This window comes from Nomascus leucogenys, chromosome 11 (assembly GCF_006542625.1).
Source record: "Nomascus leucogenys isolate Asia chromosome 11, Asia_NLE_v1, whole genome shotgun sequence".
NCBI lineage: Eukaryota > Metazoa > Chordata > Mammalia > Primates > Hylobatidae > Nomascus > Nomascus leucogenys.
Window position 1 is genome coordinate 61012257 of NC_044391.1, and position 12302 is coordinate 61024558.

Sequence of the window (12302 nt, forward strand, 5' to 3'; positions counted from 1 at the left end):
TTAATACATCTAAACTTGGAGAGCAGAGTTCCAAATAAGGTAGAACTTGAGATTCAACTCTGATTTATAAAGCAGAGACTAAGAAGAGTATTTACAAAGCGAATTCATGTTTGGATACATCAAAGTGCGATAAAATTCAAGCTGAAGTTAAAATCTCTGTCTAGAACAGCGATGTTCCATTTATGCCTGATCCTTTTAGCTTTTCCACAGATGAAGACTTTGTCACCTGTTCCAGAGCGATATATTTGTTCGTTATTGTTTCCAGAGAGCGAAGCAGAAAATAAACTCCACACATTTTGGCTGCATCTGTGTTTTATATGCGGTGACAGTCCTGTTCTCTTCAGTGAGGAAATCCAGTAAAGTAAAACCAGTCTTCTGATGAAATGGGCACAAATCAAAGAACTTGTGAGCTTCACAAAAACCTTGAAGCAAAATATACTCAGCTTAAATATTGAATATATTGATTTCAGTAGTCAAAAACAGAGCTCATCTGCAGAAGCAACAACAATAATGACAACAACAAATTGCATATAAGTAAAATTTTAAAAAGGTTTACAGGATGAATATACAGAAAACTATGAAGCTTAGGGGTAGAGAGGAGTAGTTGAATATATGAAAAGATACATCTTTTTTGATGAAGGACTAAATTTTTAAAAATGAAAATTGATCTATTTATGAACCATTAGTAAAAATAACAATAGTATTTTCTGGAACTAAGTAAGCTAGTGTAAAATTTATATGAAAAAATTAATACATATGAGTAATCAGGAGAATTTTAAAAAAGAGTGTTAATTCATATGGCCTAACTCCAAAAGATAATCAAATGTATTACACAATTTTAGTAATTATAATGGTGTGATACTGGCACTAGGGGAGACAGATCAGTGCCACAGAAGGGTGGCTCAGGAAATAGACTCAAATAAAAATTTGTAATGTTATGATATTCCTTGACTGCTGGGAGGAAACTAGATTACTCAGTTACTTGTGTTGGAACAACTAACTCTTCAGCCATTTGGGAAAAGCAAAGGAAGCTGAATATTTATCTTACTCCTTTTGCCAAAACAAATTACAGATGGATGAGATTTAAAGTCTATAATGAAATTGGTAGATGTACATATTAAAAGTTTCAACTATAATTGTTATTAACGTAAATGACAACGAAACACCTTGTTGGAGGGAAATTTGGTAATATCTATCAAAATTAAAATGCCTTTCTGATCAGCAATTTCATTCTAAGAATTTTTAATGTAGATATACTTGCTCACGTACAGAAAGATTATTAGACATGAATGTTCACTGTGGCATGATTCGTAATTAAAAATGTGGCAACAAACCAAATGCTTACATGGTAATCATTCATGCTGTTTGCCAAATATTTTTATTTCTCCACCTTCTGGTAATTCTGGCATAGTATTTAGTAGTTAGGTTGAAGCATGTGACTAATTTTGGTCAGGGAGTTGTAAGTGGAGGGAATAGCTGGTGAGGCATCTTGCAGAATACTATCTCAGGTACAATGACCTGCAGTGTTTGAGATAGTAGTTCCTCCATCAGTAGAGGTCCCTGAGGGACTACAACAAGCAGAGTCTCCTGACCTGCAACACGTATGTAGCATGAGCAACAATGGAACTTATTATTTTTGCACCCTATAAAATTTTGAGAATTGTTACTGCAGCTTAATTAATCTTTCCTGACAATACAATACCCATCAATAGAGACTAATCAGATAAATTATACCATTTCCAAATTATATCATCCTACATAAATATTAAAAAACAATGAGGTGAGATTCCCAATGTGCTGCTATGGAAAAATCTTCAATTTTCTATGTGTACGAATGTATTTCCCAGGTATTCGCTTTTTCCTTCCTGTATGTTGACACATTATGCACACTTTTGGATGAAATTAATATATTTCCACCGCTTTATGTCCTCTCCCTCGCTTTTGTCACCCAATTATAGCAAAGTATATGTTTGTTTTTATAGCTTTAGCTATATAAAATTTTCTAATAGCTAAGTTTGTGGTTCCTGGAATTAAGATATCTGAATTTAAATCTGACACTACTACCTATAGACTATGCACCCTGGACAAGTACTTAATGTCTTGGTTTTGTTATGTATAAAATGGAGATAATAACTGATTTTTCACTTAGAGTTGTTGAAGATTTTATAAGATAATTCATGCAAAAGTGTCAGTATAGTGCTCGGCACATAGTATGTGCTCAATAAATGTTAATGTTATTATAATTAGATTTAAAAGTATCTTTTGAGCCATGGCTATGAAACATGAGGAAATCAGAGTATTTGCACGTCTAATATCTCCTGTTTTCCCACCTACTTTTGTTCAATAAATTAACTCCACATTGGCAGGGTAGATAATATTTATATTCAGCTTTCTAATTATGCTTTCTAAGTTTGCGTTTATCTTACTCCTACCGTTATTTGGAATCAGTCTTCATCTCAAGTCCTTTTGTTACCGTTTTTCCACTCATCTTTTAGTTGTCTGAATTTCTTTAGAACAGTTTAATTCCCTGAATATTTAATGTTTATATTTTGTTGTTGTTGTTTTTGCCTTTATATTTGGACTCTTAAAAAAAGTTTTGTTGGTTGTAAAATATTGTTTTTTTTTTCCTTGAAGTGTTTGTAGGCATTTCACTGTGTTCTAGTACTGAATGTTTTAGTGGAGAAGTCTGAGGCCAGCTTCATTTGTTTCTTACTGCTAAGTGCTTGGATATTTTTGCCTGGTGCTGAAAGGACTTTTTCTCTTGAAATCCATCCACTTTATTAGGGTATATCTCAATGTTAGTCCTGGGATATGGTATCCTCATTCTAGCTATCTATTCAACCTTTTTCCTGGAAAGTTTTCTTGAGTTGCATCTTTATATACATATACATACACAAATACATATACATATACATGGTAAAGATATTAAGGATAAAGATAGCTGCTTTATAAATACCAATTTGATATAATTTTGGCATGAAAAAAAGCCTGTGGAGCATTCTGAGTTTGGGAGTAGAACTGGATATTATTATTATAATATGTTATATTATATTATATTATATATTATATATATTATAAAATATAATAATATTACTTATTCTTATTATTTTTAATACAAAAATGGAGACAGGGTCTCACTATGTTGCCCAGGCTGGTCTCAAACTCCTTGACTCAAGCAATCCTGCCTCGACCTCCCAAAGTGCTGAGATTACAAATGTGAGCCACCGTGACCAGCCTAAATATCTACATTTTTCTCTTTCATTATTTTAGCTCTCCTCTTCGGGGCTATCAGTCATATGATGTTGGATCTCTTTTGCCTTAATCTTTTAATTTTTCAAAGACTAATCCAGAGACCATATTTATCACCATGCCACTTACTCACAGACAAGGGACGTCATTCCACACATTTAGCTTATTTATCAAAATCGGAGATGGCATTTATAAAAGAAAAAGGATAAAGGGAGAAAACAAAACACAAATTATGTGGGAATGTGAGTCTGTTTTCCTTTCTTTGGCTAATCTACTTACCTAGTAGCTAGGAAAGAGGCCGGCGTGAGTATTTTTCCATTGAGCTGGCTAGTTCACTCATTAGAGAAACCATTTCAATATTTATGGATTCTCTGAAAAAAACTTGGAGAGTAAAAAAGCATAGGTGGTATGATGCTGCCATCCTTCTGTTGGCATCTCCAGAGTTTCACTTGAAAAACACTTCCTAAGTAGACACTAGTAAATTGACTTTAATCCCTATTTGAGCACCAATGCAATACATTACTATTTCAAGATGGAGCGTTAGATAACTGAAGGAAATTCTATTGTGGGCTTGTAAATATCATGATAGTCATACCTATATAATACATATATGTATATATAAATATTATTTTTTAAACATTTACTTAGCTATTAAAAATCAAATGCTCATATTTAAAATTATCGGTTTATTAATGCACCATCACATGTTACCATGTGATACTCTGAATTCCCTTTTTGCATAGACAAATCAGAGGTTACCTGCTCCAAGTCATTAGTTATCATTGACCCGGACTGAAATGGTTAGAGCCTAGGGGAGTTCCAGGTAAAAGGACCAGTAACTGAGTAGAAGCTTATTAGATGTAGAGATGTTGAGGACAGAAATAGGTGCTTTATAAATATCAATATGATATAATTTTAGCATAAAAATAAGCCTATGATGCGCTTTGAGCTTGGGAGTAGAAGTGGATATGTAATTTTCGGGGTGTAGTATAAAATGGAAATGAACACTCCTTGTCTGAAAATTGTTAACGATTTTACAAGGGTGACAACAAAGCATTGAAGCAAGTGCTCTGTGAGCATGAAGCCATGTATGATTGTACAAATACACACCTGTGAAGCTGGCCTTGCCTGCCAAACAGGAATGCTGGTACTATTAATCAAACAGAAAGTTCAGAATGACAATCTGACTTTTTTTTTGTAGAAGATACTAAACTTTTGGCCTTGAATATCTGAATTTAAGATACTGGTATCAAGCAAAAAGAAATCTGGGCTTAGAACTTGAGAGATTTAAACTTGTGCTTTGACTTGTGTGCTCACAGGTCTCTGTGTCACAATTTTTTTCATCTGTACTTCAGGACAACAATAGTGTGTCTACATCACAAAGGTTTTGGGAGGATTACGTAGTGAATACGTATGAAGTACTGAAAAGAATGTCTGGCACAGAGCGAGTGCTACACCGGTTTTGGCATCGTTATTGTGGTCATTGCTATTGTTATTATGACTTGAAGTCATATTAGTGTATGAAATCCCATCCATGAATAGAAGATAGAAAGAACTTTGGGCAGGGTTTGGAGGTAAAAGAAGACATTGTAAAGGAGATGGGTAAAGGAATGGTTTTAAAGATTGAGAATAATTAGGGGAGTACGATGTCGTGGAAATTAAGGGATGAAAAGCACCAATTAAGTTGTTATTGGGCTTTTTTCTTTGAATGGTTCAAATTCAGAATAGTAAGGAAAGAAGTCTGATTATATGAAATTAAAGGGTAGGGTGACTGTGGAGGTAGTGGGAGTCGACTTTTCTACTAATAAGTTTAGAAATAAAGGAAAAATGGTAGCTTGAGGAAAGAGAGGACCGATTAAGGGAAAGTCTCTCATTAACTCTTAAGTTTTCCATCTCTGAGGACAGTGCTTAGCCCAAGGCCTGACCTGTGATCATTACTCTCTCAAGGTTTATTCCATGGACAGAGCTATCCCATTTCATGCTTATAACAACCCTACATTATTAGAATTGTTTTAGAGATGAGGAAGCTGAGACACACACCAAACCAGCCTTCCAATTTCACTTAGCAAAACTTTGAATTTCTTTATATTTCTTGAATAAAAGTTCCACTTTTTAACTTACCACTTCTTAGTAGTCATTGTCTAACTGAGTAATTGTTACTTCATTCATTTAATGGTTCTCAGATGTATTTAATGGTTCTCAGATTCGCATAATTTAAACCTAAATTTAATTAGCCTCCAAGCTGATGTGCTTATGGAAACAGTGACAGGAAACAAAAATGTCAAGGGAGACAATGTCTTATGAAGATGATATATGAAATGTTGTCCAAGCTGAGCAATTAAAGTGTGAAGTAGAAGGACACAGGGTGAGAAACTGATGCTTCTCCTCAGCCTCTATAAAAAAGATACTGAATAAAGATAATTGAGAGGCATTAGGGGACTAGACTGAGAAAGGGATGGAAATCTGTTCACTGAGCGTACAGAAATGAGGAAGCTTGGAAGGCAGAAGATTTTTGTCAAAGACGTCTGGCTCAAAGCTATTTCAGCTCTTTGGACTATCTGTGGTGGAGTCCATCACGTCTTTGGAGTGGAGGTACCATGAAACTAGTGTCTGCAAAACATCATCTAAATGAAAGCAAAATTCCTGAGAAGGATGGCACTATAATTTTTGAAAGAAAAGCTATGAGTTGAGCATTCATATCAAGGTAGATGTTTGGCGTGTATTGCTTGTGTGTGAAAAGGCAGAGATGACCAGAATGAGAGTTAGATGTATGCTGTATTTTCTTCTTGGCTGATGAGTAGGATGGCCTGGACAAAGAAGTGACCTCTAGTAAAATACCTTTACAGTGTCAAATCATCTGGAGGAAATTCAGATTAAAGAGGTTGGATGAGGTCGTAATTAAGATCCTGGGCTTCTAAGGTGGACACATTTATATTCAAGTCCCAGGCCCAGTGCATATTAGCTCTGTGACTTGAGCTCTTATTTCTGCATCTTTAAAGTTTGGCAACCCTATTACATGAAGCTGTTGAGGGGATAGATGAAATAAGGCAGGCAAAGCACTTGCAGTAAAGAGTAATTATCAATATTTTATTTGTTAAGAGGCAGCATTGTGTTTTACTGGTCAAGTATGTAGACTCTGGGGTCAAATGTATTTGGTTTGGTTTCATCTCTGCAATTTATAGTTTGTGTAGACTTTGAGAATAGTTCTCAACCATTCTAACCCTCAGTGAATTCATCTTCTAATGGGAGTGATATCAGTATGGATTTCATGAGATTATGAAAATAAAATGCCTACAAAGTATTTATTACAATGCCTGGCACAGAACAAGCTCTCCTTAATTGTAAAAATGCTAACTCTTATTCTTCATAATAAATAAAAGTAATTAATGTTATAAAAAACAAAATCAAGGATACTAATTTGTATTTGGATTACTTGATTTATATTTTGTCAATCTATAACTGGTCTTAACTAAGGTAAGTATTAAGATCTCATTTCTAACAGCAAGTATTATTTTGATTTTAGTTCATTGGAAATCCTGGGATTCAGAAATGTGGATTAAAAGTAATTTCTTCTATTGCACATTTTCCTGATGCATTAGAGATGTTATCCCTGGAAGGTGCTATGGATTCAGTGCTTCACACACTGCAGATGTATCCAGATGACCAAGGTCAGTACAATTTGAATTCAGGATTTAGAATAGATTTTTGTAGGGCATGAGCTGGTGACTGGATGTCTTTAAATATTTTTCTTCAGTTTTGAGATTTAAAACAATTCTTTTCTTTGTTCTCCTAGAAATTCAGTGTCTGGGTTTAAGTCTTATAGGATACTTGATTGCAAAGGAGAATTTATGCATAGGAACTGGACATCTGCTGGCAAAAATTCTGGTTTCCAGCTTATACCGATTTAAGGATGTTGCTGAAGTACAGACTAAAGTATGTGCATCATCTTTGAAAGAATTTGGGAACTTGTGCAAATTTCACTTTTGGAGCAGTTTGTGTAATTCCCACTTTGCATGAATAGGGTATTCTAGTTAATGGAGAACCGTTTATCATTTTGTAGTATTTTTATTATACAAGCAAAGAAAATTGGATTGAATCTCTAAAGATCTGGTGTTTCATTATTAAATCTCTAAAGTCAGCATGGTTATTCACCATTTATCTTGCCCATAAAAGTTCAGAGAATGTGCTAAGAAATCCCAGCTAGCTGAGTTTATTCGCTTAGATTTTAGATAAATAGAATTTATAACTATTCCAAAGTTTGTCACTCTCCGGGTTTTATTGCAGGTTGCTTACCTTTAGTAATTTTGCTTGTTGATTTTTTTCCTTGCAGTGAAAAAATGTTTTTAACATTTTTCATCAAGCAAAATTTAAAACATGATATATAATAACAGTCTTCATAAAGAATTCAAGATACTGGCCTAGAGTTAGTTCACGGGAGATTAAGAAATAAATTTGTTTTGTTTTGTTTTTAAATTGTAGCAAAACAAATAGTTTTTCTTCAAGAAAAACTAGGTTGTGGAGTTTGCCTTGGTTGTGGAGTTTGCAACTTTCATAAACTACCAAGGAATTTTTTTTTTTTTTTTTGGAGATAGGGCCTTACTCTGTCACCCAGGCTGGAGTGTAGTGGCAGATTTCAGCTCACTACAACCGCTGCTTCCCGAGCTCAGGTGATTCTCCTGCCTCAGCCTCCTGAGTAGCTCGGACTACAGGCATGCACTCCCATGCCTGGCTAATTTTTGTATTTTTTGTAGAGATGAGGTTTCACCATGTTTCCCAGGCTGGTCTCAAACTCCCTGGTCTCAAGCAATCTTTCCTGCTCTGCCTCCCAAAGTGCTGGGATTACAGGTGTGAGCCAAGGTGCCCAGCCGACTCAGGAAATATTTTTTGTAACTGGCAGCATTGACCAGGAATAAAAATACCTGGTCTCTAATCTTTGCACAGACATTATCAATAATTGAGAGAATATGTGTAAAGTTTTTTTAAAAAGTATAAAGTTATGAACATACAAAATTCTTAGATTAATAACAACAATGTGTTTTATAACTGCTTTTCATAATGTGCCTCAGGCTAGGCTGATTAAACCAAGATAGGATTGATTAAAAGTAATCTTAGGGAAAGGGAAGGATTTTGTGCAGGTATGGAACTCTCAGTTACTCTGGATTAATTCATCTAGGCATAAATTTTAGAATCTGTATAGTGGAGGTTATGAACTAAATCTGGCCTGCCAACATATTTTATTTGTCCAGTTCAGGGTTTTGTTTTGTTTTGTTTTTTTGAGACAGGGTCTCACTCTGTTGCCCAGGCTGTAGTGCAGTGGCGCAGTCTCAACTCACAGCACCCTCCACCTCCTGGGTTCAAGTGATTCTCCTGCCTCAGCCTCCCTAGTAGCTAGGACTACAGGTGTGCACCACCATGCTCGGCTAATGTTTGTATTTTTAGCTGAGATGGGGTTTCGCCATGTTGGCCAGGCTAGTCTCAAACTCCTGACCTCAAGTGATTTGCTCACCTCGGACTCCCAAAGTGTTGGGATTACAGGCATGAGCCACTGCGCCCAGCCTTCAGTTCAGTGTTTAAAAGTTTTTAGTTTGAATGATGTACTTTCTGCACATTTGCATGACCTGCTCTGCTGTAGCCTTCACTTGTTTTCAGGGACCTCTGCTCTAGAGGCAGGTAGATCACTTGTCCCTCAGACATACATAAATTAAGGCTACTTTGCTTATCAAATATTAGTATTCGTAGATACTCAGAATCGTAAGAGTTTGAAGTAATAATTTTAATATTTAGATGATTTAAGTTAATTAAAAATTTTTTTGAGATGGGGTCTCACTCTATGGCCCAGGCTAGAGTGCAGTGGCACAATCTCAGTTCACTGCAACCTCTGCCTCCTGGGCCCATCCTCTTGGGTGGGCTCAAGTGATCCACTTCAGCCTCCTGAGTAGCTGGGACTACAGGTGCATGCATGGGTAGTTTTAAAATATTTTTTATAGAGACAAGATTTTGCCATATTGTGCAGGCTGGTCTCAAATTCCTGGGCTCAAGCAATCCCAGAGTGCTGAGATTACAGGTATGAGCCACGGTGCCTGGCCAATTTTATTAATATGTAGTATTAGAGGTAATAAAACATTAAAAAGTTAAGATGATCCTTGGTGGGTTTACCCAACCTAAATAATACTAAAGTCAAAAGCCCAATCTTTCATTAAAACATCACATAAGTGAAGAGGACAGACTCTGGGGATTTGCTTAAGGTGGTTCTAAAAAAGTAATGGTGTTCTTTATAAATAACTTATTATTAGAATGTAATCCTCAGAGGGCCCTCAGCGCTTCTCAAATACACTCAACATAAATGAAATCTAGAAGTCCACACTAGCCTTTTTGAGGTAAACCTTTCAGAAGACAGCACAAAAAGTTGGGGGATATGCTAGGCTCTCTAGAGAACCTGCTGTTCAATATTATAATAAAAATTTTTACTCTATTGACCTGTTTGGATGTGTAGTTCTGCTGATCCAACTGCTTTAATCCTGTTTAATATCTGGGTTTCATCCTATAACTATGGCTTTAGACAAGCATCTTTGAAAACCAAATTTGAGGGGATTAGTTCTTTTTCCTGCTTTGCTACTGAATGGTTTGTTAACTAGCATTTTATTCTTTGTACCTGCTATATTTCTTAGTCATGAGAGAGAGAGGGAGTATTTATTTACAGGATAAATACTTTAAAGCACCAACTCAATATATCTATAGTTAAATGAACATCCTAGGTATTGTTTCATATACAAACTCTCTCTGCTTTATACTCTTTATTCTTTTTGCCTACAATTGCTTATTTTATTATTTTTTTCTTATACTTTTAGGGATTTCAGACAATCTTAGCAATCCTCAAATTGTCAGCATCTTTTTCTAAGCTGCTGGTGCATCATTCATTTGACTTATTAATATTCCATCAAATGTCTTCCAATATCATGGAACAAAAGGATCAACAGGTACGGTGTTTTTCACTTGCATCCTAAATGTTATGTATTTATCTGACTCTAATTCTCATTTCCACTCTTTTTAGTTTCTAAACCTCTGTTGTAAGTGTTTTGCAAAAGTAGCTATGGATGATGACTTAAAAAATGTGATGCTAGAGAGAGCATGTGATCAGAATAACAGCATCATGGTTGAATGCTTGCTTCTGTTGGGAGCAGATGCCAATCAAACAAAGGAGGGATCTTCTTTAATTTGTCAGGTAAATATTCAAGGCCTCACTTGTGTCTTTGCTCATTATTCTTATAGAATGTAAGTAAGAGCCCTGCCATTGTGTATCTGTTACTTACATCATATTATTCTTCACTACAGAAATTTACCAGTTTATTGCAACTGTTTTTGTCTTGTAGTAGATTGATAGAATTCCAGAAGTAATAGGGTCCTTTAGGTGTTATCCAGTCTAATCTTTCATTTCATCTGTTTACTTACCTTGTTAAGTTGATAAATAACTTTCCAAATGTGTCCCTTAGTAGGCATCTCTACAGCTTATTCTCCAGATACACTCCACATAACACATAGTTCTAATGTTTTGATAATTTTTTAACCATTTTTTTCGATGGTTTTAGTTTCTCTGCCTAGAAAGTTCTCCCCTGAGGGCTACCACACATGGCTATGCAGGCTGTGGATGGCACACTTTTGTCGGTGCCATTCACACTGACATGAGTTGCTGATGGCCAAAGTTGTGTAACACTGGTCTTTCTTTCCTTCTCTCTTCCCTCCTGAACCATGTAAACACATATCTATCTGATTGTTCTGCTCTCCCTTCAAAATATAATTCAAATTATCTTTCTTTAAAGCCCTCCTCATACCTCCAAACCTCCAAACAAAATTAAGATTTACTTCTTTTGTCAGTCCATGAAAATATATACATATCTCTTGTATACTTGGTGAGTTGTGTGAAAATAACAATGTACAGTGTTCATCTTTGTATCATTCAGAATATCTAGCTCATCGCTTTACATACAGTGTGTATTCAATAAATACTAAGTTCATTGCTTATATTTCAGATTTGTATTATTTGTATAAGTGTTAGAGTTTATACTAGCATTCAGGTAGCACTATATCTATTTTCTAGAAATTTAATATTTCTAACAAAGCAATTATGTAGTGATTTAATACACATTATTAAATAATCAGTAAAGTACTATGTTTGCCAATAATTTACTTTTTAAACCTTACTATATTTAATATCCCACTTGCCTATGGATTGAAATCAATTTGTTGACTGTTAAGATTAAGTTAATACTAATTAGTAATCAACATAAAAAGAAACAGAATTTGTAACCCATTTTCATGCACCATTACATTGATGCATTAAAATCACATAAACAATCTAATTATTTAAATTTAGTCAAATTTCTTTTAAGCAAGCAACAATTAAAATAGTAGTTCCACTTTATTAAAGATAATTACATTTTTCCATCAATAATTTAATACATTTTTACTGTGCATCTTTTGAATGCAGATTATTGCATTAATGTTAATTGAAAATACCAAAGAACTAAAAAGAAACTTCCCTTTCTAAGTCCACATTAAGGAAACAACATACCTAAAAGCACCTGATACAGCTGCACTACATCCCCACAGGAAATCATTTCTGCTGTTCTTTCAACTTATCCAAATCTTTCTACACAGCAGGATTTTTACTTTATTCCTCTTTCCACATTCTTTTGGACTTCATATGCTTAGTTTTATCTTTTCTTTTTAAAACAAAATCTTAAATCCAAGGATTATGTATTAGATTTAAAGAATTTATCCCAGTTGTCAGAGGTTATTTATATCTAGCAAACAATAACTGCTGATTAAATCTTGTGGATGAATTTATCATATGTACCTTATTTGTGCCAGAGCAAAATAAGGTAATCAGGACTATTTATTCATTTACCAAGAGGTTGCATATTGAAGGACTATCTAGAGCAAGGGTGGAGTTGTGTTAGACTTTCTGCAGAGAATTTGATAACGGAATGTACATGATTGGTAGAGAAGAATATAGAAGGTTTATACTGGGTATGCAAATGCATGGATAAAAACCT

General features: G+C 34.8%; 1 protein-coding gene across 1 annotated transcript in view; it reads left to right on the forward strand.

The window, feature by feature from the left end:
* Positions 1 to 12302, forward strand: part of LRRK2 (leucine rich repeat kinase 2) — a 142324-nt gene that overhangs the window by 43683 nt on the left and 86339 nt on the right. Inside the window, exons 15-18 of the mRNA XM_003252300.3 lie at positions 6773 to 6917; positions 7043 to 7182; positions 10098 to 10226; positions 10301 to 10471. Of these exons, the coding sequence (XP_003252348.1) occupies positions 6773 to 6917; positions 7043 to 7182; positions 10098 to 10226; positions 10301 to 10471 (585 nt within the window). The remainder of the gene's footprint in view (positions 1 to 6772; positions 6918 to 7042; positions 7183 to 10097; positions 10227 to 10300; positions 10472 to 12302) is intronic.